This window comes from Rhinopithecus roxellana, chromosome 10 (assembly GCF_007565055.1).
Source record: "Rhinopithecus roxellana isolate Shanxi Qingling chromosome 10, ASM756505v1, whole genome shotgun sequence".
NCBI classification, from domain to species: Eukaryota; Metazoa; Chordata; class Mammalia; order Primates; family Cercopithecidae; genus Rhinopithecus; species Rhinopithecus roxellana.
In genome coordinates this window covers 44,278,520-44,302,609 of record NC_044558.1, presented here as the reverse complement: position 1 = coordinate 44,302,609, position 24,090 = coordinate 44,278,520, and the positions used below count along the sequence as shown (strand labels likewise).

At 39.3% G+C, this 24,090-nt stretch overlaps 2 protein-coding genes across 7 annotated transcripts in view; one reads left to right on the top strand and one right to left on the bottom strand.

Annotated features, from left to right (window-relative positions):
• The window catches only part of GRIP1 (glutamate receptor interacting protein 1), a 761,679-nt gene that overhangs the window by 185,543 nt on the left and 552,046 nt on the right, over nt 1–24,090 (bottom strand). For all 6 annotated transcript variants that reach the window (XM_030939011.1, XM_030939013.1, XM_030939017.1 and 3 more), the window contains exons 3-4: nt 5,524–5,659; nt 2,523–2,668 (exon numbers count right to left, since the gene is read on the bottom strand). In XM_030939011.1, the coding sequence (XP_030794871.1) occupies nt 2,523–2,668; nt 5,524–5,659 (282 nt within the window). The remainder of the gene's footprint in view (nt 1–2,522; nt 2,669–5,523; nt 5,660–24,090) is intronic.
• On the top strand, nt 855–1,260 carry LOC115899967 (60S ribosomal protein L41). Its single transcript, XM_030939018.1, has one exon. It carries the CDS (start codon nt 877–879, stop codon nt 952–954), a length of 78 nt encoding a protein of 25 aa, XP_030794878.1. The 5' UTR covers nt 855–876; the 3' UTR covers nt 955–1,260.

Sequence of the window (24,090 nt, the reverse complement as noted above, 5' to 3'; positions counted from 1 at the left end):
ACTGCTCATTCTGCTATAGCCACACTGTCCTCCTTAATGTTTCTATAACAACCCTAAGTATATTCCCACCTTTTGGTCTTAGCAATGACTATTCATTCTTCCTGGAACTCTCTTCCCCCAGAAATCCGTACAACTAACTCCCTCACCTCCTTCACAAGTCACTGACTAATCTCACATTCTCAATGATGCTGTCCTAACCACTCTATTTGCAATTGCATTCAAACCCTGATCCCAGCACTCCCAATCCCTCTCCTTGCACTGCTTTTTCCCATAGGATTCATAGTATTCATACTATATAATTTACTTATTTATTATGGTTTTATTTTGTTACCTGTCTTTTGCTATAATATAAACTCTACTCATGTCCCCCAGGCTCCTAGTACGTAGTGGTGGCTGGAACATAGTAAATGCTCAATAAGTTATTGCTGAACAAACGAATTCTACCAACTCTTCATAATCAACCTGAGTTCTCATTAGTATGGAAGAGCAAAAAGCTATCTCAGGGTAACATCCATATTCATAGCTAATAATAGGAGAGGTGGTGCTAGAACAGCATAAACGCAGGGCAGCAATCATATATCAGTATACCTCACAATGAATATGCATATGGACTTTGGAGTCAGGCAGCCCGGATTCAGATATTGAATCCAGGCATTGTAAAATGAGAAAAAATGCCTATCTTGTAGTGTTGATTGCCTTTTTATTGAAAACTTTGATAGCACCAGGCATTTCCAAATACTAACTCAGTTAATCCTCTTAACAAATCTATGAGTAGGAACTAATAATATTCCCATTTTACAGATGTGGAAACTAAGACATAGAAAGCATAAGTAACTTTCTTATGTTATATTATATTATTCTGGAAACCTCTGCGCCATGAGAGCCAAGTGGAGGAAGAAGCGAATGCGCAGGCTGAAGCGCAAAAGAAGAAAGATGAGGCAGAGGTCCAAGTAAACCGCTAGCTTGTTGCATCGTGGAGGCCACAGGAGCAGAAACATGGAATGCCAGGCGCTGGGGATGCTGGTACAAGTTGTGGGACTGCATGCTACTGTCTAGAGCTTGTCTCAATGGATCTAGAACTTCATCGCCCTCTGATCGCCGATCACCTCTGAGACCCACCTTGCTCATAAACAAAACTGCCCATGTTGGTCCTCTGCCCTGGACTTGTGACATTCTGGACTATTTCTGTGTTTGTGGCCGAGTGTAACAACCCTAAAATAAATCACCTCTTCCGCTCTTTTAGCTGAAGAATTAAAAAAAAAAAAAACAAACAAACAAAAAAAAAAAATTAAGAAGCTGATTTTGCCTAGGAAAAACTGTGGTGCAGCTGTTCTTCCTCTGGGTTATGATTATAGCAATTCCTCCTTATCTGCAGTTTTATTTTCTGTGGTTTCAGTTACCCCCAATTAACTGCAGTCTGAAAATATTAAGTAGACAATTCCAGAAATAAATCATTCCTAAGTTTTAAATTGTGTGCTGTTAGGAGCAGTGTGATGATAATCTCACACTGTCTGCTCTATTCATCTGGATGTGTCTGGCACATTCACACTGTTTACACTACCTGCCTTAGTCACTTTGCAGCCACGGCTGTCTTTGGTATCAGATTGGCTGTTGTGTTCTTGCTGTATTTTTTTTTTTTTTTTTTCAAGACAGGGTCTTGCTCTGTCACCTAGGCTGGAATGCCATGACACAATCATAGCTCACTGCAGTCTCGACCTTCTGGGCTCAAGGGATCCTTCTGCCTCAGCCTCCCAAGTAGCTGGGACTACAGGCATATGCCACCATGCCCGACTAATCTTTTTTTTTTTTTTTGGTAGAAACAAGGTCTCATTCTGTTGCCCAGGCTGGTCTTCAACTCCTGGCTTCAAGTGATTCTCCTGCCTCAGCTTTCCAAAGTGCTGGGATTACAGGCATACGCCACCACACCTAGCCCTTGCAGTATGTGTGTTCAAGGAACCCTTATTTTACTTAATAATGGCTGAAAGCACAAGAGTAGTGAGATTGGCATATTGATATAATTGTTTCACTTTATTAATGTTCTGTGTGTGTATTTCTTGAGACAGGGCCTTGCTATGTCCCCCAGGCTGGATGGCAGTGGCGCGATCATGTCTCACTGTAGCCTCAACATCTTGGGCTCAAGTGATGCTCCGCCTAATGCTCAAGTAGCCTTGAGTAACTGGTGCTACAGGTGTGTACCACCATGCCCAGCTAATTTTTCTATTTTTTGTAGAGGTGGGGCTTTGCCATGTTGCCCAGGCTGGTCTTGAACTGCTGGACTCAAGCAATCCTCCTGCCTCGGCCTCCCAAAGTGCTGGAATTATAGACGTGAGCCACTGCTCCCAGCCAGTTATTGTTGTTAATGTCTCACTGTGCCTAATTTATCAATTAAACTTTATTGTAAGTATGTATGTATAGAAAAAAAAACCCAATGTATATAGGGTTTGGTATTATGAGAAGTTTTAGGCACCCACTGGGGGTCTTGGAATGTATCCTCTGTGGATAAGGGGGACTACTGTACTTACAGACCGGCGGAAGCTCATACTCTACTTCAAGAACCACTCTTTCTCCCACATTCTTCAGCAAGCTGATGATCTCATCATGGCGGAATTTGGCCAGGTTGATTCCATTCACTGCTTTGATGTAGTCACCCACATCCAGCTGGTCACTTCTGCAAAACAGACAATGTTGTTTCAGCAGACTCACCCTCTCCACAGGCCAGTCTGACTATATTTCCACTTTCCCTTCATGAGTAAGCATGCAAGTGGAGAAGCAAGCCTAGAAGGCTGACAGCAGAAGTCCCTGCCTCCTAGGAGATGGTGGGCCCTTAAGGGTAAGAGTACAGCTGAAGTCAGATGAGAACCAGGGATCCCTTTCACTCATGCAGCCTGTGATACCTTGGAAGTCCTGCTCTGAATCTGCCACTATCTCTGATTTTTTCCTTTTCACCTCTTTTATTTTTAAAAGCACCATAAAACAAAATTAAGAGAAGCATTTTTTTTTTTTTTAAGTTCTTTGCCCTAAACCAGTTGGTTCTCTGGGATGGGATCCAGATCCTAGATATAACACACATCTTTTTATTCTCAATCCTTCTCATTTTTGCTGCCTGCCTTTTGTACATTTCACAGCTTTCAATAACTTCACTGGGAGTTTGACCAGGACTAAGGAAAGGGTCAGTTTATTTTGTTATTTATTGCTTACAGCAGGATTGATAAGAAGAGTATTGGTGAAGGAGAAATCACAATGCAAATATTGGCTTTCAGTAACATTCTTGTCTCTCTATACCACCATAACAGAATATTGGCTGCTCTTGGACTTTAGTCAAACTCTGTTTCTAAACCAAGAGAAGGTAGCAAGATCAATAATAGGAGTTAAAATTCATGTCACTGATAAGGACCTTCAACAACATTTTCTCCCAAAATAGAAATAGCTAATGCATTTATTTTATATATAAATCCAGCTCCAATCATTCCTCCTTCAAAGAGCCTCCTAATCTGCCCCAGTCTGCAGTACGTGCATGGCCCTTACCTCACTTTACTGACACTTATGTCAACTTAACCACCTAATGCTCTGTAATAACTTCTGTGCTGTTGCTTTTTGCTATCATGCAATGCCATTTTTGCTCCCAAATGTTTCATGATTTTTATGCCTTATCTCCACTAATAGACTGTGAACCCCTTTAGGGCAGGGATCTCATCTTTAATTATTTTGATTTACTACCTACAAAATGGTAGTGCCTTAAATAGTGACGATTTGGTGATTTTTTTTTTTTTTTTTGAGACGGAGTCTCGCTCTGTCACCCAAGCTGGAGTGCACTGGCCAGATCTCAGCTCACTGCAAGCTCTGCCTCCCGGGTTCACGCCATTCTCCTGCCTCAGCCTCCCGAGTAGCTGGGACTACAGGCACCCGCCACCTCGCCCGGCTAGTTTTTTGTATTTTTTAGTAGAGACGGGGTTTTACTGTGTTAGCCAGGATGGTCTCGATCTCCTGACCTTGTGATGTGCCTGCCTCAGCGTCCCAAAGTGCTGGGATTACAGGCCTGAGCCACCGCGCCCGGCCTATTTGGTGATTTTTAATATTCAACATAACTGGCACAGTAACACTTTTAATTACAGCATTAATACAACTGAAAATGCTACCCCTCTCCTCCATCACACGTGCCTTAAGGGAGAGATATAAAGAAGCTCTGGAGACTTATGAACCCCTAGCATCATGAACTCGCCATGATTGTTATAAAATAAAGGAGGCTTCTTAAAAACCTAAAGAAAGCAGATTGAGGTGCTTGTGTCCACACCAGCCTCCCTTACAAACAATACCTTCTGATCATGGAGCAATCCACTGGATTAAGTTTATAAATTGTACAAACAGGTTGATCATTAAAAGTAATCACAGAAATCACCACTTCAGATGACATTTTATGAGGCAAGAACTCTAAGATTTAACCTGGAATTATGTGGATATGAATATTGGTGGCCCGAATTTAAGGTATTTTAGCTTCACTTTTATTTTATTTATGTATGTATGTATTCATTTATTTATTTAAGATGGAGTTTCACTCCTGTTGTCCAGGCTGGAGTGCAATGGCACAGTCTTCGTTCACTGCAACCTCCGTCTCCTGGGTTCAAGTGATTCTTCTTCTTCAGCCTCCCAAGTAGCTGGGATTACAGGCATGTGCCACTACGGCTGGCTATTTTTTTATTTTTATTTTTACTACAGATGGGTTTCGCCATGTTGGTCAAGCTGGTCTCGAACTCCTGACCTCACGTGATCCACCTGCCTTGGCCTCCCAAAGTGCTGGGATTACAGGCATGAGCCACTGCCCGGCTTGGCCTCACTTTTAATGAAACCTGATCTTCTGCCCCCTTTTTCTGAGGCAGATTTAGAATGTGTCTCAAGGAAGTCCACCCCTACCCACTATCCAGGACATTCTGCCTTTGGTAATAACGAGTGGAATTTGCAGTTATGGAAAGAAAGACAGGTGAGACCTCCTCCTCTAAGTCTTCTGTCCTTTCAGAAACCAACTCTTGAAAACCACACAGGTAGAAAAGGAGAAAGGATGTGGGATAAATAAAATTTTCACTGAAAACTCAGAGTTGGGTCTCCCACTCTTTCAAGGGTAGCCATGTCCCTCTCTGGCACTTTCCCTATACACATTATATGGGTCATCTGTTTCACATTTAGATGACTGGAGCATCTCCTTCCTACTGCAGCCTGTCTGCTGTTCAGTGGCACATTTACAGACTAGCTGCACATGGTCATTTTGAAATTAAAATCTTATGAGGGCCTGGCAGCTCCTGAGATGACACAAGAACCTCCCTGGTGACTGCAGCCTAGGCTAGAACAGCCACGCGGGCAGACCTGGGGAGCAGCTTCTGAAACGTGCCCCACTGTGCTTCTGCTGGCCTGTGCTGCCTGGCAGATGGCAGCTGTCATTTATTTATTAGTGACCACTTTTGATGGAGCTTTAATTTTTGAATTAATTACACCCTGTGTTCCTTTCAGTAGATTTCCCCAAGAGGCAGTTACCTAGCAGCAATTCCTCCTTGCCGCAGATTAGATACTCTTGGCTTGCCATCCTTATCAATTCCTCCCGATACCGTCAGACCCAGGGTAGTGCCTTCCTTCTTCATCAACTCGACGACTGTGGAGCCCTTGAATTCCTCTGTTAAAAGAAAAGCATTTGCCGTATTAAAATGAGAGTAGAATTGCCAATGTCATTTTGTGTATGTTTAAGTGACTCCTCCCCAGAAGTTCTTTCCACTTTTTCTTTTATGAGAAAAGATATCTATGGCCTCCTTCCATGGTAATTTACAGAATATTTCATAAAGATGTACATGCAGAAAATGCTGAGGCAGATATCCTATTAGAGGCTATGAAAATGGGCACTGGTGGGGTATTCACTCCAGGCTGACAATAAATAGTACAAATTGTCTTATGTACAAATAATATTCACCCTTTGTTTTCTGCCATTCCTGGGTGACTTTCTCTGGTTTCTCTCCTTATAACTCCAGTGGGAACAATTAAAAGTTGTAAAGTAAGGAATTAGAACAGAATTTTAGATGATAATATGAACATATATAGCACAGTGGCAGACTCAAAGTTCATGGTATGTTTCAGGTTAGGAAGCCAACTGAAAGGAGAAGAGAGCTTTCTACAGGTTCTAGAAAAATATTATTGACTTTGGCTTCTTTGTCTTTCGAAAACATAGTATGATGGCTTATGTAACACTCATATCATTCTTGCAGAATGTGCCACAGTATGGCAAGGCAGGATTGATCCTCAGAATTTCCAGGTAACTGCCATAAATCTTTCATTCTCTACTTACAAAATTTTAAAATTTCATAGATCTTGTGGAGATAATGTCTATACAGCAAGACAGAGCTCAAATCTTTTGATTTTAGTCAGAACAGAAGGTAAGAAAACTGTAAGAATACCCTCCCTTTCAAAAATAAAAATGAGTAGAGTCAATATTTACCTTCCAGAGGCTAATTAGGATAAATGTTGTTTTAAAATTCCCTGTGATGTTATTCCCCTACCTGCAAACATATTTTCTTGGTAGGGATGGGGAAATTGTCCAATTTTCCAACTTCTCCTAAATTAACTTACACATTTCAGGGGTAATGAACTTCTAGAACATCAAAGATACATATTAAAATGCAAAAACAAACTCGCTCTTTCAAAGTGAAATTAAAAAAAAAATTATTTGCACATCTTAACACTTTCCCTAATAACAGTTAATTATAATGTTGAAAATATCTATGAATGTGTATCATAAAGGTTTTTTAATTGCTGCTGCTAGTATATTATCCCACTAGCCAATGAAAAAATGAAATTACATTAGGTAAAGAAATAGTATCTCATCTGATCTAGTGAGGAGAACAGAGTACTTTGGGGAAGAAGGCTGCAGACAGCAGGCTACTTATTTCCTCAGCAGCCTGGAGAATGTCCTTCAAGGCAGGGCTTTCAAGTTTGCCAGCTCCTGTGACTTTAACATCCCAGCATACCATCATTGGAATCCTGCCTTTTCATGGCAGTCTCATGACACTGTATACATAAGTCATTATTGTCTTTTAAAGTAGAAGCCAAGGAGGAGTCTGAGTGTATATCTACTACATTTGGTATGAAAAACCAAATAAAAATTGAAATTCAAGAATGAAAATTCTTGTCAAGTGCATGAAAGTACAGGACCTTTTACATCATTTACCAGAAGCATCTGTAACAAAATTCTATCACTATGTGCATTTCCCCTGCACTCCTTAAAACAAAACAAAGAAATCCCCAGAAATCTCATGGAAATATACATAGGTTCAACTGATATTGAAGACATCACCTTAATAAACAATCCCTCTAAACTCTTGTTGGTAGAAGGCTAATTATAAATTTTTTAAATAAAGTTAATAATTAAACAAAATGACATAGCAGATGATGACCATTCATATAAAAGAGATATAATGTGCCCAACAATTTTGTCAACAAAAAGATTCTTTGCATCTTCTTTAAATATGCAGAGTGATCTTATATATTTAAACATTTGATTATAGAACTTTACATGTGGAGTTGGAGGCATAGTTTTTTTAAGTGCCTATCTTAAAGGTCTGTCCAATTTTCATGAAGAAGCAACTCTAAAATACTAACACCAGGCATGTGAGAAGTAAGTTTCTACTCATAAAAATTTTCTTTCTACTCCAAGCTTTCAAGGACATGCTTCCTGCATAAAATAGGATGCACGGGTACAGCCTTATGGGAGGTGGACAATGTCATTTTCTCCAGAAGGAACCCAGGTGCTTCCTGGGCTTCTGGCTGAATCCTGAAAATCTAGAAAAGCTCAATTATTTTAGTTTAATTTCATCATTATTAAAATATAAATGCATCGATCTGGCTACTTTTAAAACTGATACTAGTCAATTAACCTGTCATTTAAAAACATTTCAAATGTTTTTCTAAGAGCTAATTTTAATAATGTGAAATTGAGAAAATATTCCTCTACCAGTTATTTGAGTAATTTGTGCATTCATTGAGTCAAGCACATATTGAATGCCTACCCTGAGCCAGACAGTAAAACTCAAAGATGGAAAAAGCAAAGGCCATTATCCTCAAGATGGCCACAGCCTAGTCAAAGAGGCAACGTCACAGACCACTGTGCCATACAATGTGAGTTGTAGGGAAGCAGCCACAGAGAAGATGGTCCAGGCAACAACATAGAACGAAGGGCCTGAGGTTCAAAATGCACCATCTATTTTACAATTTTGTCTTCTATCCAATCTGCTGTACTTGTTGACCAGGATTAGCTGAGCAGAGCAGACCAAAGAAGGAATATAAATTAGGCAAAACTCAGGAGTAAAGATAGAACATTCTTGCAAGAAAATGTGCTGAATTGCAAGAATGGTAACTGCCAATAAGTATCTGTGGTCCCAGAATAATTGACTAAATCTTTTATGGATGTTTCTGTAGGGGGTGGGAGAGAAGAAGTGGTCTGGAGAGAAAGGTACCTGCTTTTGGAGCCTCGTTTTGGCTCACCTGAAGTCTCCACTTGGCTAATTAATCATTTAATACCCCTTTTGGTGTTTAATGTCTGCATAATGATCTAATGAAGACAGAAGAAATGAAGACAGATGGATTCATTTGCATGAGTTCACTTATGTGTCAAGGTTTACTGAACAAACACTGCGGTAAAACAGTGGAACTTGGGCAAGTCAATATGTACAGATGATTTCTTTCTTTTGTGATTTAAATTGCAAATATCACTCCCCCAATTAAGAGGACCTTGTAGCGAGCACTGTAATCTCTTTCAATTAGCAAGCAGCACAGGCAACAGATGATGTCTAACTAGTGAGGAAAGAAATGGTTCTGAATTTGACTTTGTCCTTAATCACCGTATCTAATTATCTTAGAAAATAAAAGGTATAGGGTTACATCTATACCATTACTTACTCAACATAACTGAACAGAATCCCACTGATAGAATGAAATTTAGTTGTTTGCTGTTTTTCTTTGTGTTTGTAATTCAATCTTTTTAATTACTGAACTCCAGAAATTTTTAAGAAAAGTAACAGTGATGCTTGGCAAACATAAGAGAATTATGAAAAGGTCTTACAAACAAATAAGGATATTTAAAAACATAGATAGTTATACAATCAATATGCAGAAAACTATATCCTTTATATAGACAAACAGCAGCCAGTAAAAGGTTATTATAGAAGAGAAGGCCCCATTTACAACAGTCACAAGGTAAAATCCCTAGGAAAAAACTTAACAAAACTGTGCAAGAACTATATGAAGACAACTTTAAAGTGCTTCTGAAGGATGTGAGATTAGAATAAATGAAAAGGCATCCCATTCACTCATTCAATAAGAACTGAGCACTTACTATTCCTGCCATCTAAGAACTAATATTCCAGTGAATAGAATAAGTCAACATAAAAAGTGTTGATTTTCTTTAATCAATTTTATATCTATATAGTAGCAATGAACATATGTACATTAAAATTAATAATATCATATATAATTGTTCCAAAAATGAAATTCTTAGGTGTACAAGTAACAAAACATATACAGTACTTACATGGTGAAAACTAAAAAATGCCAGTGAAAGAAATGAAAGAAGGCCTAAATAATTGGAGAGACAAACATGCGCATGGACTGGGAGACTCACCTTAACAAAGACATTAATTCTTTCCAAATTGATACATAGGTTTAATGCAAACCTTATCAAAATCCCAGCAAAATATTTTGTAATTGTAGACAAGATTATTCTAAAATTTATATGAAAGGGAAAGGAACAATTTTTAAAAAGAAGAAAGTGGGAGAATTTAGTCTACTCAATTTCAAAACTTACATAGTTAGAGTAACAAAGGCTATGTGGTAGGCCAGGTGCAGTGGCTCATGCCTATAATCCCAGTACATTGAGAGGCTGGGAGGGGAGAATCATTTGAGACCAGGAGTTCAAGAGCAGGAACAGAGTGAGACCTCATCTCTACATATTATTATTATTTTTTAAATAGCTGGGCATGGTAGTGTGCACCTGTAGTCCCAGCTACTCAGGAGGATGAGGCAATAGGATCACTTGAACCTGGGAGGTTAAGGCTGCAGTAAGCCATGATCATGCCATTGCACTCCAGTCTGGACGACAGAGTGAGACTCTGTATCAAAAAACATAAGCAAAACCACTGTGTGGTATTGATGGAGAGATAGACATATAGATCACTGGAACAAAACAGAGGACCCAGGAATAGACTCACACAAATATGACATACTGGTTTTTGACAAGATGCAAATGCAATTCAGTAGAGGAAAGGTAGCCTATTCAACAAATGATGTTGGAGTAATTTTACATCCACAGGCAAAATAAATAAATAAATAAATCCCACAACTTGCCCACAGTTTCACACCTTGTATAAAATTTAACTCAAAATGAATCACAGTCAAAAAAACCCATAATATTATAGAAATTGTATGACATACTTATAAACTGTAGGAAAACATAGGATAAAATTTTTAAGATCTAGGTTTAGTGAAGGGTTTCTAGATTTGACATAAGCATGATCCATAAAAGGAAAAAAATCTAGCAAATTGGACTTCATCAAGATTAAGAATGAATGCTCTCTGCAAGACCTGCTTAAGATGAAAAGAACATCTACAGACCAGGAAAAAATATCTGCAAACCACATATCCGACAAAAGACAAAAGAATAGTATTTCAAATATATAAGCAACTTTCAAAACTCAACAGTAAAAAAGCAAATACTTAGAAAATAGGAAAAAGACATGACATATTTTATTAAACAGGATATACAGATGGCAGGTAAGTACACACGAAAAAATACTCAACATTTTCCATTAGGGAAATGGCTCAAATTACTTAAAAATTAAAACTACAATTGATATCACTACACACTTATCAGAAAGGCTAAAATAAAAATTAGTGACAACACCAAATGCTGGTGAGGATGCAGAGAAATTAGATCACTCTGATGCTACTGATGGGAATGTAAAGTAGGAGAACTACTCTGGAAAACAGTTTACCAGTTTATTAGAAAACTAAATATGCAACCACCCTATGAGCCAGAAATTATACTCCTGGGCATTAATCTTAGAGAAATGAATGCCTTCATTCACACTAAAACCTGTAAATGAATACTTATCACAGCTTTATTCATAATAGCTGCAAACAGAAACAACCAAGATGTCCTGCAACAGGTAAATGGTTAAACAAATGTGGTATGTCTATCCCATGGAATACTTCTCAGCAACCAAAAGGGTCAAACTAGTGCTACAAGTAACAACCCAGATCAATTACCAGAGAATTATGCTAAGGTAAAAAGTCAACCCCAAAGATTTCACATTGTATGATTCCATTTATTTAACATTCTTGAAATGACAAAATTATAGCACTAGAGGATGGGTTAGAGGTTGCCAGGGTTAAGGCAAGAAGGGAAGTGAATGCAGCTATAAAAGAGTAAATGATTGATCCTTGTAGTAATGGACATGTTCTGTATTTTGACTGCATCCATGTCAATATCCTGGTTGTGATATTACATTATAGTTCTGCAGATGTTCCTATTGGGGAAAACAAGGTAAAGGATATAAGGAATCTCTATATTATTTTCTACAACTGCATATGAATCTACAATTATCTCAAAATTAGGAGTTTAATTTTTTAAAATGTCCCATCAGTGGGTACATGATTCAATTGGTCTGGGGTGCACTCAGTATTTGAAAAGTTTCTCCAGGGGATTCTAACATGCAGCTAGAATTGAGGAAAATTGCAAACTGAACTACAGGACATGCTCTCCCCAGACCTCATGTAATCTCCTACCATTTGTTATTTCTCTGCCTTTAAATACCTCCCCTTCAACCATGTCCCTAGCTGAGGACGTCTTCAAGGCAGCTCTGGGATGACTCCTCTGAAGAACCATTGAGAACATCGTTTGCCCACATGGATTAGGGGCCCTCCCACGCTGTGCCATGATCACCCTTTATTTACTCTTGTCAGAGCCTGTACCACCTGTTGTTTAATCATTACATATGGCTTTCTTTCCTCTTTCAGCAACTCTTGTGACAATTGTCCATGTTGTAATTTCCTGTTCATATAGCTCCTGAATTTTAGGGACTTGCCAAAATTTACTGGTAACTCCCTTTTTCTGTGTAAGCCTATTTTATTTTTTAAATAAGCAATGAGACAAGAATTTCCAGAAACAAGAGTGTCACAGAACAAAACAAGATTATTATGCTGGATTTCCATCCTGTACAAAACAGTTTACAAAACAATGAGATGGTTGGATATGGGTTCTGAATGCCTTATGCCCATGATACTTTTCTGTTTTGTTTTGTTTTTGTATGTTCAAGCAGATCCAGACTGACCAATTTTGAGGGACCGACACTGAGGGCTTTACCAGCCTCCTCACCTATGCCCCTGCTTTTGGGTGTCTGTTCTTTGTACAATCTCTTTCAAAGGAGATGTGATTGGTGGTATGACATACCTCATTCAGGAAGGCTTCATGGGCAGGGTCTCTGATCTTTCACAGAAAAGTTAAACAACAAGCTAGCATACCTTGGAAACATAATTTCTCACAGAATCTTTGCAAGTATATATGTTCTATTTTTGCAATAATGTAAAATACATCTTGTGCCAAAAAAATCCTATTGGCATTTTAAGTTTATATTTTAGAATAATCTTGTCTATAGTTGCAAAATATTTTGTTGAGATTTTGATAGGATTTATATTAAGCCCGTATGTCAATTTAGAAAGAATTAACACCTTTACTAAGCTGAGTCTCCCAATCCACGCACATGGTTTGACTCTCTAATTGCATTTTCCAGTTTTCAGTATGTAAGTACTGTATGTTTTGTACTAAGAATTTGTTTTGAAACAATTATAAATTGTTCCTAAGAATTTCATTTTTTGGAACAATTATAAATATTTTAAAATTTTTTTTATAGAGGGGAATCTCACTATGTTATTCAGACTGACCTCAAACTCCTGGACTCAAGGAATTCTGCTGACTTGGCCCCCCAAGGTGCTGGGATTACAGGCGTGAGCTACCATGCCTGGCCTAAATTATATTTTATTATTAATTTTAATGTACATATGTTCATTGCTAGTATATAGTTATACAATTGATTGTACTATATTTCGCCTGTATCCTGTGGCCTTGCTGAACTTATTAGTTCTGGAAGTTTTGTGGGTTTTTATGTAAATTCCTTAGCATTTTCTATATAGACAATTGTCATCTGCAAATAGGGACAATTTTACTTCTTCATTTCTAATCTATACATATTTATCACCCTTTGTTGCCTCAAGCACTGGCTGAACTTCCAGCACTACGTTAATTTAGAGTGGTGAGACTTTACTGTTATGGTCTTAGAGGAAAACCATTCAGTGTTTCATCACTCAGTACTATGTTAGCTGTGGGTTTCCTTTATAGATACTTTTTACCAAGTTGAGAAAGTTCCTCTCTATTCCCACTGTTCTGAGAGTTTTAATAATGAATAGATTTGAATTTTGTCAATTTATTTTGCATTGACTGACATGATCATGTGATATTTTCTTCTTTAGCTTGATAATATGGTAGATTACACTGTTTGATTTTGTAATAATGAACCAACCTTGCTCCTCTGAAATACACCCCATTTGGTCATAGTACATAATTTAAAAACTATCTTGCTGAATTCTACTTACTAATATTTTATTAATAATTTTTTCATCTACATTCATGAGTGATACTAATCTGCTGTGTTCTTTTTTGTATTGTCTTTGGTTTGGTATCAGGATAATAATACTAGCTTCATAAAATCAGTTGGAAAATACATTTCTTCCTCTTCTGTTTTCTGGAAGAGGTTGTTCAGAATTGTTCTTAATTCCCTTTAAGCATTTGGAGAAATTTTCCAGTGAAGCCATTTGGGTCTAGAGATTTTGGCTATGGAAGTTTTTAAATTACAAATTCAATTTCATTAATAGTTGTAGGGCTATTCAAATTTTCTGTTTCATATTGGGTGAGTTGATTCAGTTTGTGTTTTTCAAAGAATTGGTCCATGTCAGTGAGATCAGAATCTTTGCAAGTGGGGAACTAGGCATAGTTTTTAAAGCTCCTCAGGGTATTCTAACGTATAGCTAAGATTGAGAGACAGACTTAGGGTTTGGTGCATGAGGAGAGATTGGTAGAAGAGACTGGGATACCAACAGACATTATACCATGAAGGATCCTAAGAAAGTGCTCAGATTTGGGTTTTAGAAAAGGTTAGCAATGGTTTTGGTAATGGTAGTGTAAAGTCTTGAGGAGAAAGACCTTAATCTTTGGTCAAGGAGAACCATTAGAAGGCTACTGCTGTCATATAATGTATGGATTAAGTTAGGCTATGTTGTGTCAACAAATAAAAAAATGAATAATGACTTAAATACAACAGGAGTTTATTCTGCTCACATACAAGTTTATGGTGGGTGTTCCTGATCATTAGTCAGCTCCCTCTCACACAGAGATTTAGGGAGCTATGCTCTTTTCCGTTTTGTGACTTTGTCATCCCTTAATGCTCTGGTTGCCAAACTGTGCACTCAGGCACATGAATCCATGGTGAATTCACAGGACTACCATTGGATGTTTTAAATTTTCAAGAAAACACAGCCACAGTTGATATCTGCTGGACACAACATCACCTGCTAGCTTCAGGTAGTTCAGTTAAACATTAGCTTACACTATATATAGTGCTTTGTTTATGTCACAGCTTTCCAAAGCTGAGTTGTTTTTTTTTTTTTCCAGTTACTGTGGTAAAAAGCAAGTCCCATGTGAAAACCAGTGTGAAACAGGAATTGAGATTATCAATGTTCATTTAAGGATTTGAGAAATTGTACAATGTTCAACAGGCATACACATACCATTCATTATTAACTACTTGTGGTTACTTAAGAGTGAAATGAATATGTGTTGTTCTTTTAGTTTATAAATATCTTTTTTTCACATGGCTAATAAGTTGTTAGGATAAAATATGAACTGTGTTGTTTGGACCTGACTACTTAGTAAATTGAACTAGTGGTATTTTATTTGGCCTGGAGGTGCTGTAAAAAATTACTGAGACACTAAGGGCTCTGTGGACTGAGAAAGTTTAGAAACTTCTGCCCTAGGACTTTATCTTGTTTTCATTCAGCTGGTGGAAGGGGAAAGACAGCTCTCTTAAAAGCCATTACTGGCCTGCTTATGTTCACAACCCAAGGGCAAGAACTTATTCCATCCATGCACACACATAAATTCAAAGGAGGTAGAGAACTAGAGTCTAAATAGAGACCCATGCAATGAGGGTAGGGTGGATATGGAGGGACAGGTACTGACTATGCCACACAGAGGCAACACATGATAGATTAAAATACATCAGTGGCTATGTGGATGGCATGGACATCAGACATATTAATGAGGAGAAATTTTCCTGAGTTAGAGACCAATTAGGATGTGGGAAGCATGGAAGCATGGAAGTGAATGGGATCAAAAAGGCCCCAAGGTTTCCAACTTGTTTGACTGGTGGATGTTGACATCTGTCGCTGAGAAAGGGAATCCAGAAAACAGGAAGTTTGTGTTGCTGCGAGTGATTGGAGCACAGCAGGCACACTATATAATGTCATATAAGAGAAACTTAACACTGAAATACCACAGAAAAATTTGGTCTTAAAATAGTTTTTGTCACAACTCAAAATGATCTATAAAACCCTCACCCCATGGCTGTAGCATAAAAAGAGAAAGTACAATTTAAAAGCAACCACTAGAGGCATATTCAGCAAAACAGGTTAAGCTCTTTACTTCTTGGCGTTCTATTAACTGCAGAGATTTTTAAAAATACCATAAACAGTTAAATAGAAATACTATTGGTGAAAACTCTGTAAAGTAAGTCACAAATTTTGAAATGCTGGTGTCAACAACAGTGTGTTGTTCCCTGCTGTATCTCCAGCATCTAGAATAGTGCCTGGAACATTCACAGGTCCTCCCTGGTAACTGCTGGATGAATGAGCACATCAGTCCCTAAACAGGGAATTATAATGGGGTGGTGAGCATCAGCTTGTGGTAAACAGAAATATTGCTGGACGGTGCAGAAGCAAAATGATAAAGGAGCAGAATCTGAACGGAGCAGACAGAGTTATTTCCCCACGCTTACTTGGTTGATTAATTGTACCAATGCCTTGGTAAGGGGAGTTGGGTCACACACCAGAATACTATAGCTATATCCGTGTACTACTATTGAAAAAAATATTATTGCTCATACTACAGTTTTATCTGTATATTACTTTTAGTGGTGCCACTAGGAAGTTTATTCCCCTCAGGAAATAAACAGATGCTTTTTCCAATACTCATTTCAAGCTCTTCCTAAAATCCCCTGGTTCAGCAAAGCTGTGGGGATCAAAGCTGGGTTTCTGTGATGAACTGCTGCATTTTCAGTCTCAGTTCTTGCCACCCAGACTAGCAGAGAAAGGTTATTGGGCATTTTCCACCTCTGTGTAGTGACATGAGGGATATACTAGAATTTTTCTCATCCCTTGGGAGTCTGAACATAAATTTGATCAGTGGCAGGGATGTACAGCACATAAATATTACCTGGCACAAATATTCATGTGAAACAAAATTATGATTGGGATTTATCTCATGCAGTGATGGGAGGGCTGGATTAATATCTGTATGTTTCCTGGAGCACCTCCAAAGAAAGGTTATATACAAATATGCATTGTCAAATACAAAAATATGTGACCCCTGAAGATATGTGATATATAGGTCAGGATTCCTTTAAAAATAGATTGAACAGAGATGTTGACTGTTTTCCTGGTATAACTGATTCAGGTATCAAATGTCTTCTAAAGCATTAAGTTAAAAAAAATTCCTGCTTCTAAAATATGGCAATACTAGAATTGTTCCAATTTCTATTTCTCCCAAAATCAGTTCTATTTGTCAAAATTTGCCCTTAAGCTTTCCAATGTCAAACTTATTAACAAGTTATTTAGCTTTCATGGGTCTTAGTTTCCTCACATCTAAATTAGGGATAACAATGGTATCTACTCACAGAATTTGGTGAAATTAAGTAATACAATTCTTACAAGGAACTTATGATAATAACTGTCACACAGTAAGTGTTCAATATATGTTAGCCATGGTCTTATTGTTGTCTTGTTGTCATTATTATTGTTATTTGGATATTGGGCATTTCCAGATACACAAACTTCCAGTTTTCTACTATATTTTGATTGTTATGAATATAAGACAAAACAATTAATAGTGGTATTTAACTGTTGGTGAAATCACAGACTACTTTGAGAATCTAATGAAAGCAGTGAACCCTTGTCCCAGAAAAATTGTGTGCATGATTTCAGGGGAATTCATTAATTCCCCGCTGGGGTTTATCCATGTACCCTACTTTAGAAACTCTGACCTAGAAGATGAGGTTTGAGCAATGTGACAATCAAAGAACAATTTATGTGGGAGTGACATTTTATAACTTGTGTGTTTGCTGGGTAGGGGGTTGTAGAATAGCAAATAGCACCCACATCTATCAGTCATGTATTCCTACACAGTCATCTGATAGTCTAAATAAAACCATGATGCAAGATATCAGAAACAGGAAATGGCTTACTTCAGTGAAACCGCCTTTCTTCCTAAGCATGATGGCCTGAGCGGTGGACATTTAAAAGTAAGAGGTGATAAGGACCAGCAAAAAGCACTGGGCAAGATATCTCGCAATTGCACTTGCTTCAAAAGCCTCAGGCAACTTTCCTTTGGGAAAACTCTCCATCTGTAATTTTCACTTCTAAGCTGTTATAATCACATTGTTGACATAATTGAAAACTGGCGTTTACAAGTAAAACTGAAGCAATTGGCATGGCTATCTTTGAATTTAATTACTCTGATTTTCAATGTTCCCTTAGATAAGTTAACTACATTCTTGCAACTACTTATGGACTGTTTTGTTCTAAAAATATTTTTAAGCATTTATAATTGCCAGACTATGTGGTAGAGGCTAGTATTTTGAAGACCAATAATCACTGCCTCTACCTTTCTGCAATTCACATTCTAAATGTCTAAGAGACAAACATCTAAATAATTTCAATGAAATGTCATCAGTCCATAGCATGGGCTGGGAGCCTGAAAGGGAATAACAGCTCAACTTATGCTACTGAGAAAGTCCTCTGTAGGCTATAGATGGCTAGTTAGAGGTTTAAGTTCTTCTTTAGATGAAAGTAGGATATTTACTTGCAGTATTGTTTCCACATAATAGAGAAGTGAAGATACCAAGTATTGCTTAGCAAATTAATGAGCTATTTTTGGGAGGAAGTCTTTTATTTTTGTACGTATTTTTGGGTATCCTTTTGGCTAGAATCCTTTTTTTTTTTTTTGAGACAAGGTCTCACTCTATTGACCAGGCTGTACTGCAGTGGTGCAATTTTGGCTTACTATAGTCTTAACTTCTTGGGCTCAAGTGATCCTCTTGCCTCAGCCTCCTGAGTAGTGTGTGTCACTAAATGCCCAGCTAATTTTTTAAAACAGTTTTTTTGTTGTTGTTGTTGTTGTAGAGATGGGGATCTCACTATGTTGCCTCGGCTGGTCTTGAACTTCTGGGCTCAAGCGATGGTCCTGCCTCAGCCTCCCAAAGTGCTGGGACTACAGGCATGAGCCATGGTGCCAGGCAGGGCAGTATCTTATGTTGAATAACTATTTAAATATGAAAATCCAGAATTACTGTGCTAGGATTAGAACGATCAGATGTTCTGATCTGGGAGTCTAGCTGAACAACAAGGGATGGGGCAGCTGGGTGGGCAAAAGGAAAGAACACTCTGGAAGTGAAAGACGACCCTGAGAAAGATACCAGGTAAGGCTGCACTACAGCTAGTGAGAACTAGTCATCGCTGAGTTAGGTCGCTTAGTGTTTAACATAAGAGGCCAAATGTTGCATCTTCAAAGACAACTAAGAGGACAAAGCTTGAGTTCCATTGTGCCTGAAAGGGAAATGGAGAAAGGATAAACTTCCACAAGAAATCAGACTTCTTAAATAATCAGGGAAAAGTAGAACTAAGAGCTACACTCACTTGGCCTCTTTCTTCCATGAATGTCTAAGTACCCATGAATCTAACATGAGCTAGGAACCTGCCTGAATAGAGAGATTAAAATGAAGAAATTCATGATATATATATATATATATATATATATTTTTTTTTTTTTTTTTTTTTTTTTTTTTGAGACAGAGTCTCGCTCGGTCGCCCAGGCTGGAGTGCAGTGGCCGGATCTCAGCTCACTGCAAGCTCCGCCTCCTGGGTTAACGCCATTCTCCTGCCTCAGCCTCCCGAGTAGCTGGGACGACAGGTGCCCGCCACCTCGCCCGGCTAGTTTTTTATAGTTTTTAGTACAGACGGGGTTTCACCGTGTTAGCCAGGATGGTCTCGATCTCCTGACCTCGTGATCCACCCGTCTCGGCCTCCTAAAGTGCTGGGATTACTGGCTTGAGCCACCGCGCCCGGCCTGATACTTTTAAGATACTTTTAAAATTATCCATTCTTTTAAAGCAGTTGATGCTTTCCCAAGTCTTCTTACATCCGTTCACTAACTTAGCCTTCAGAAAAACTCTGTAAAGAAGGGCATACTACCATTTTATAGATTAGGGACACTGAGACTTAAAAATTAGGGTCCTTTCATCAGGCCAAACTTCATGTCTGTTTTATGTACATGAAATTTCCCCCTCATGTAACTAAATGCTACAAAGTTTCAGACTCATCATATAGTAATTGTTAAACAATGGACCAAAAGAACATATAGATGAAATACTATTGAGAAAAGGGAAGAAAAATAAAGCTAGCCTCAAGCAGACTCCAAGTCACAAGGGCACTAGTAAATCAATCCTTCTCATTTTGTTACAGATGCCTGTACGTCAGGGCCATTTATTTGACTTTCCCTTGTTTCATGGGACTTGATCCATTTCAAATAAAGGAACAGATGGAAAACTAATAGTGCAGTCACTGCAGATCACCAAGAGGCAAAGCATCTGGGGAGCCCTGTGGACTTTCCATGGAGAAGCCATGGTCCTGCTGCAGTGAGTCAGAGCTTCATGAGAGCCCCACGCAGACCCACTGGAATTCAGAACTAGAGAAGGCTGTGCTGCCTACATCAAGGACTCTCACACCTGTATTTGGCTTCCTCTGTCCTAACAGGGAGGGTACTATTCTCTCCTGGACCCTCTCTTGGTCCCTTTCGTTTCTTCTGCTCTGCATGGGAAACCATTTTCTTGTCACAAAGAAATGTTCCCCGTTGGAGTAAGCAGAAAAAGAATGAGCAGATAAAGCAGTCACTACTGTTTCCTCTTTGATGCCATCCATCCTTTGTATTAGTACCTCAATCACCTTATGTAACACTATCTTATCCAAGTATAACTATCTTCTAGCCTCACTCTGAGTTTGAAATGCTTTAGTCCCTCCCTCTCCTCCTCATTTCCTCCCTCCTTCCCTCATTCCTTCCCTTCCCCTCCCTTGCTTCTCTCCCTACCTTCCATTGAATATCTATTGACAATTTCCTAAATTCTAGGCACTTTGCTATCTAGTGGTAAATTATGCAGACTTAGTCCCTGATCTCAAGGAATTTATATTCTATTAAAAAATACAGACCTTGGGAGGCAGAGCAAGATGGCTGAATAGAAACCTCCACAGATCATCCTCCCTGCAGGAACACCAACTTTAACAACTATCTACACAGGAAAAGCACCTTTGTAGGAACCAAAAGTCAGGTAAGTGATCACAGTACCTGGTTTTAACTTCATATCACTGAAAGAGCCACTGACAAGGGTAGGAAAAACAGTCTTGCCAACCTTTCCCCATCCTTCATGTCTCATGGCATCAAGAATCTGTGAGCTTGGGGGAGGAAAAGTGCTGTGACTTTGGGACTTTGCATTGGAACTTGGTGCTTCCCTATCACAGTGGAAAACAATACCAGGCAGAAGTCAGCCAACACCCATGGAGGAAGCATTTGGACCAGCCCTAGCTAGATGGGAATCATCTATCCCAGCAGTTGGCATGTGAGCTCTGACAAGCCCCACCATGGTGGACTAAAGTGGTTTGGGGCCTTAAATCAACTTGGCAGTCTAAGCTGCAAGAATTGCAAGTCCTAGTGCTATGCTGGGCTAAGAGCCCATTCACTTGGTGGGCATGTGACCTAGTAAGATACCAGCTGGGGTGGCTAAGGGGTGCTTGCACCACTCCTCCCCCAAGCCCAGGCAGCACAGTGTGCAGTTCCAAAAGTGACCCCTTCCATCTGCTTGAGGAGAGAAGAGGGAAGAGTAAAGAGGACTTTGTCTTGCAACTTGGATACCAACTCAGCTACAGTCAGATAGGGCACCACACAAAGTTGGAAGGACCCCATTGCAGGCTGTAGCTCTTGAACAAGATTTCTAGATAAAACCTGGGCCAAAACTCGCTGCCTTGAAGGGAAGAACCCAATTCTGGCAGGATTCATCAGCTGCTGACTTAAGAGCTCTTGGCCCTGAATAATCAGCAGTGGCAGCCAGGTGGTACATGCTATGGGCCTTAGGTAAAAATCTGAGACATGCTGGCTTCAAGTGTGATCTAGCATATTCCCAACTGTAGTGGCCATGAAGAAAGATTCTTTCTGCTTGAGAAAAACAGAGGAAGAGTAAAGGGGACTTTGTCTTGCATCTTAGGTACCAGTTTGGCCCCAGGGGCTAGAGCACCAAGTGGGCCCTTCGGGTTCCCATTCCAGGCCTTGGCTCATGAATGGCATTTATGGACCTGATCTGGACTAGAGGGGGGCCCACTGCTCTGAAGGGAGAATCCTGGGGCTGGAAGCATTCGTTACAAGCTGAATGAAGAGTCCATGGACCTTAAGTGAACACTGGTAGTACTTTGGCAGTATTCCCCATGGCCCCTTGGAGGTGGTGGCCATGGGGAGAGGCTACTCTGCCTGTGGAAAGCAGAGGGTAGAGTGGGAAGGACTTTTTATTGTGCTTTGGGTACCAGCTCAGCTGCAGCAGAATAGAGCACCAGGTAGCTTTCTAAGGTTCCTGACTCCAGGACCTGGCTCCTGAATGCCATCTCTGAACCCATCCAGGGCCCAGAGGAACTCTCCACCCTGAAGGGAACTCTTTACCCTGAAGGGTGGCTGGTTCTGCCACTTGCTGATTATAGAGTTCTAGGGCCTTGAGAAAACATAGGTAGTAGCCAAGTAGTGGTTACAGCAGGCCTTGGGTGAGACCTAGTGCTGTGCTGGCTTCAGGTCTGACCCAGTGCAGTTCCAGTGGTAGTGACCACAGGGGTGCATGTGTCACTCCTTCCCCATCTCCAGGTGGCTCAGCACAGAGAGACTCTGTGTGTTCGGGAGAAAGTACGGCAAGAGAGTAAGAGTCTCTACCTAGTAATCCAGATAATTGTTCTGGGTCTTATCCAAAATCACCAAGGTGGTGCCTCTATGAGTCTATAAGATCCATAGCATTACTGGGCTTGGGGTGCCCCCTAATGCAGATATGGCTGCAGTGACCAAAAAATTAGATCGCAACATCCAAGTCCCTTCAAATACCTGCAGAGCTCTCCCAAGAAGGATGGGTACAAACAAACCCAGACTGCAATGACTATAATAAATACTTAACTCATCAATGCTCAGACACTGATGAACATCTATAAACATCAAGACCATCTAAAAACATGACCTCGGCCGGGCGCGGTGGCTCAAGCCTGTAATCCCAGCACTTTGGGAGGCCGAGGCGGGCAGATCACGAGGTCAGGAGATCGAGAACATCCTGGCTAACACTGTGAAACCCCATCTCTACTAAAAAATACAAAAAAAAAAACTAGCCGGGCGAGGTGGCGGGCGCCTGTAGTCCCAGCTACTCGGAGGCTGAGGCAGGAGAATGGCGGGAACCCGGGAGGCGGAGCTTGCAGTGAGCTGAGATCCGGCCACTGCACTCCAGCCTGGGCGACAGAGCGAGACTCCGTCTCAAAAAAAAAAAAAAAAAAAAAAAAAAAAAAAATGACCTCATCAAATGAATAACATAAGGAATCAGGGACCAAACCCAGAGAAATAGAGTTATGTAACCTTTCAGAGAGAGAATGCAAAATAGGTGATTGGGGGAAACTCGAAATTCAAGATAATACAGTGAAGAAATTCAGAATCCTATCAGATAAATTTAACAAAGAGATTCAAATAATTAAAAAGAATTAAGCAGAAATCCTGGAGATGAAAACATGCAATTGACATACTAAAGAATGCACCACAGTCTCTTAATAGGAGAAGTGATCAAGCAGAAGGAAGAATTAAAGAACTTGAAGACAGTCTATTTGAAAATAGAGGAGACAAAAGAAAAAAGAATGAAAAAGGAATAAGGCATGCCTGTAAGATCCAGAAAATAGCCTCAAAGGGACAAACCTAAGAGTTATTAGTCTTAATGAGGATGTAGAGACAGATAGGGATGGAAAGTTTATTCAAAGTGATAATAACAGAGAACTTCCCCAACCTAGACAAATATATCAATATTTAAGTACCACAAGGTTATAGAACACCAAACAGATTGAACCCAAAGAAGACTGCCTCAAGACACTTAATAATCAAACTCTCAAAGGTAAAGGAAAAAGAAAGAATCCTAAAGGCAGCAAGAGAAAATAAACAAATAACATAGAATGGAGCTCCAGTAAATCTAGCAGCTGACTTTTCAGTGGAAATCTTATAGGCCAGGAGAGAGTGACATTACATATTTAAAGTATTGAAAGAAAAAAAACTTTTATCCTCGAATAGTATATCTGGCAAAAATTGCTTTAAGCATGAAGGAGAAATAAAGACCTTCCCAGACAAACAAAAGCAGAGGGATTCCTTTAACACTAGACCTGTCCTACAAGAAATGCTAAGGGGAATTCTTCAATTTGAAAGAAAAGGATGTTAGTGAGCAATAAGAAATCATCTGAAGTTTCAAAAATTACTGGTAATAGTAAGCGCCGAGAAAAACACAGTATAACACTGTAATGGTGGTATGCAGACTTAAGTAGAAAGACTAAATGATGAACCAATCAAAAATAATAACTATGACAACTTTTCAAGAAATAGCCAGTACGATAAAACATTAAAAAAACAACAAAAAGTTAAAA

What these genes read in the sequence shown, in the direction of transcription:
- LOC115899967 (XM_030939018.1), top strand. Translation starts at nt 877, where the DNA reads ATGAGAGCCAAGTGGAGGAAGAAGCGAATGCGCAGGCTGAAGCGCAAA.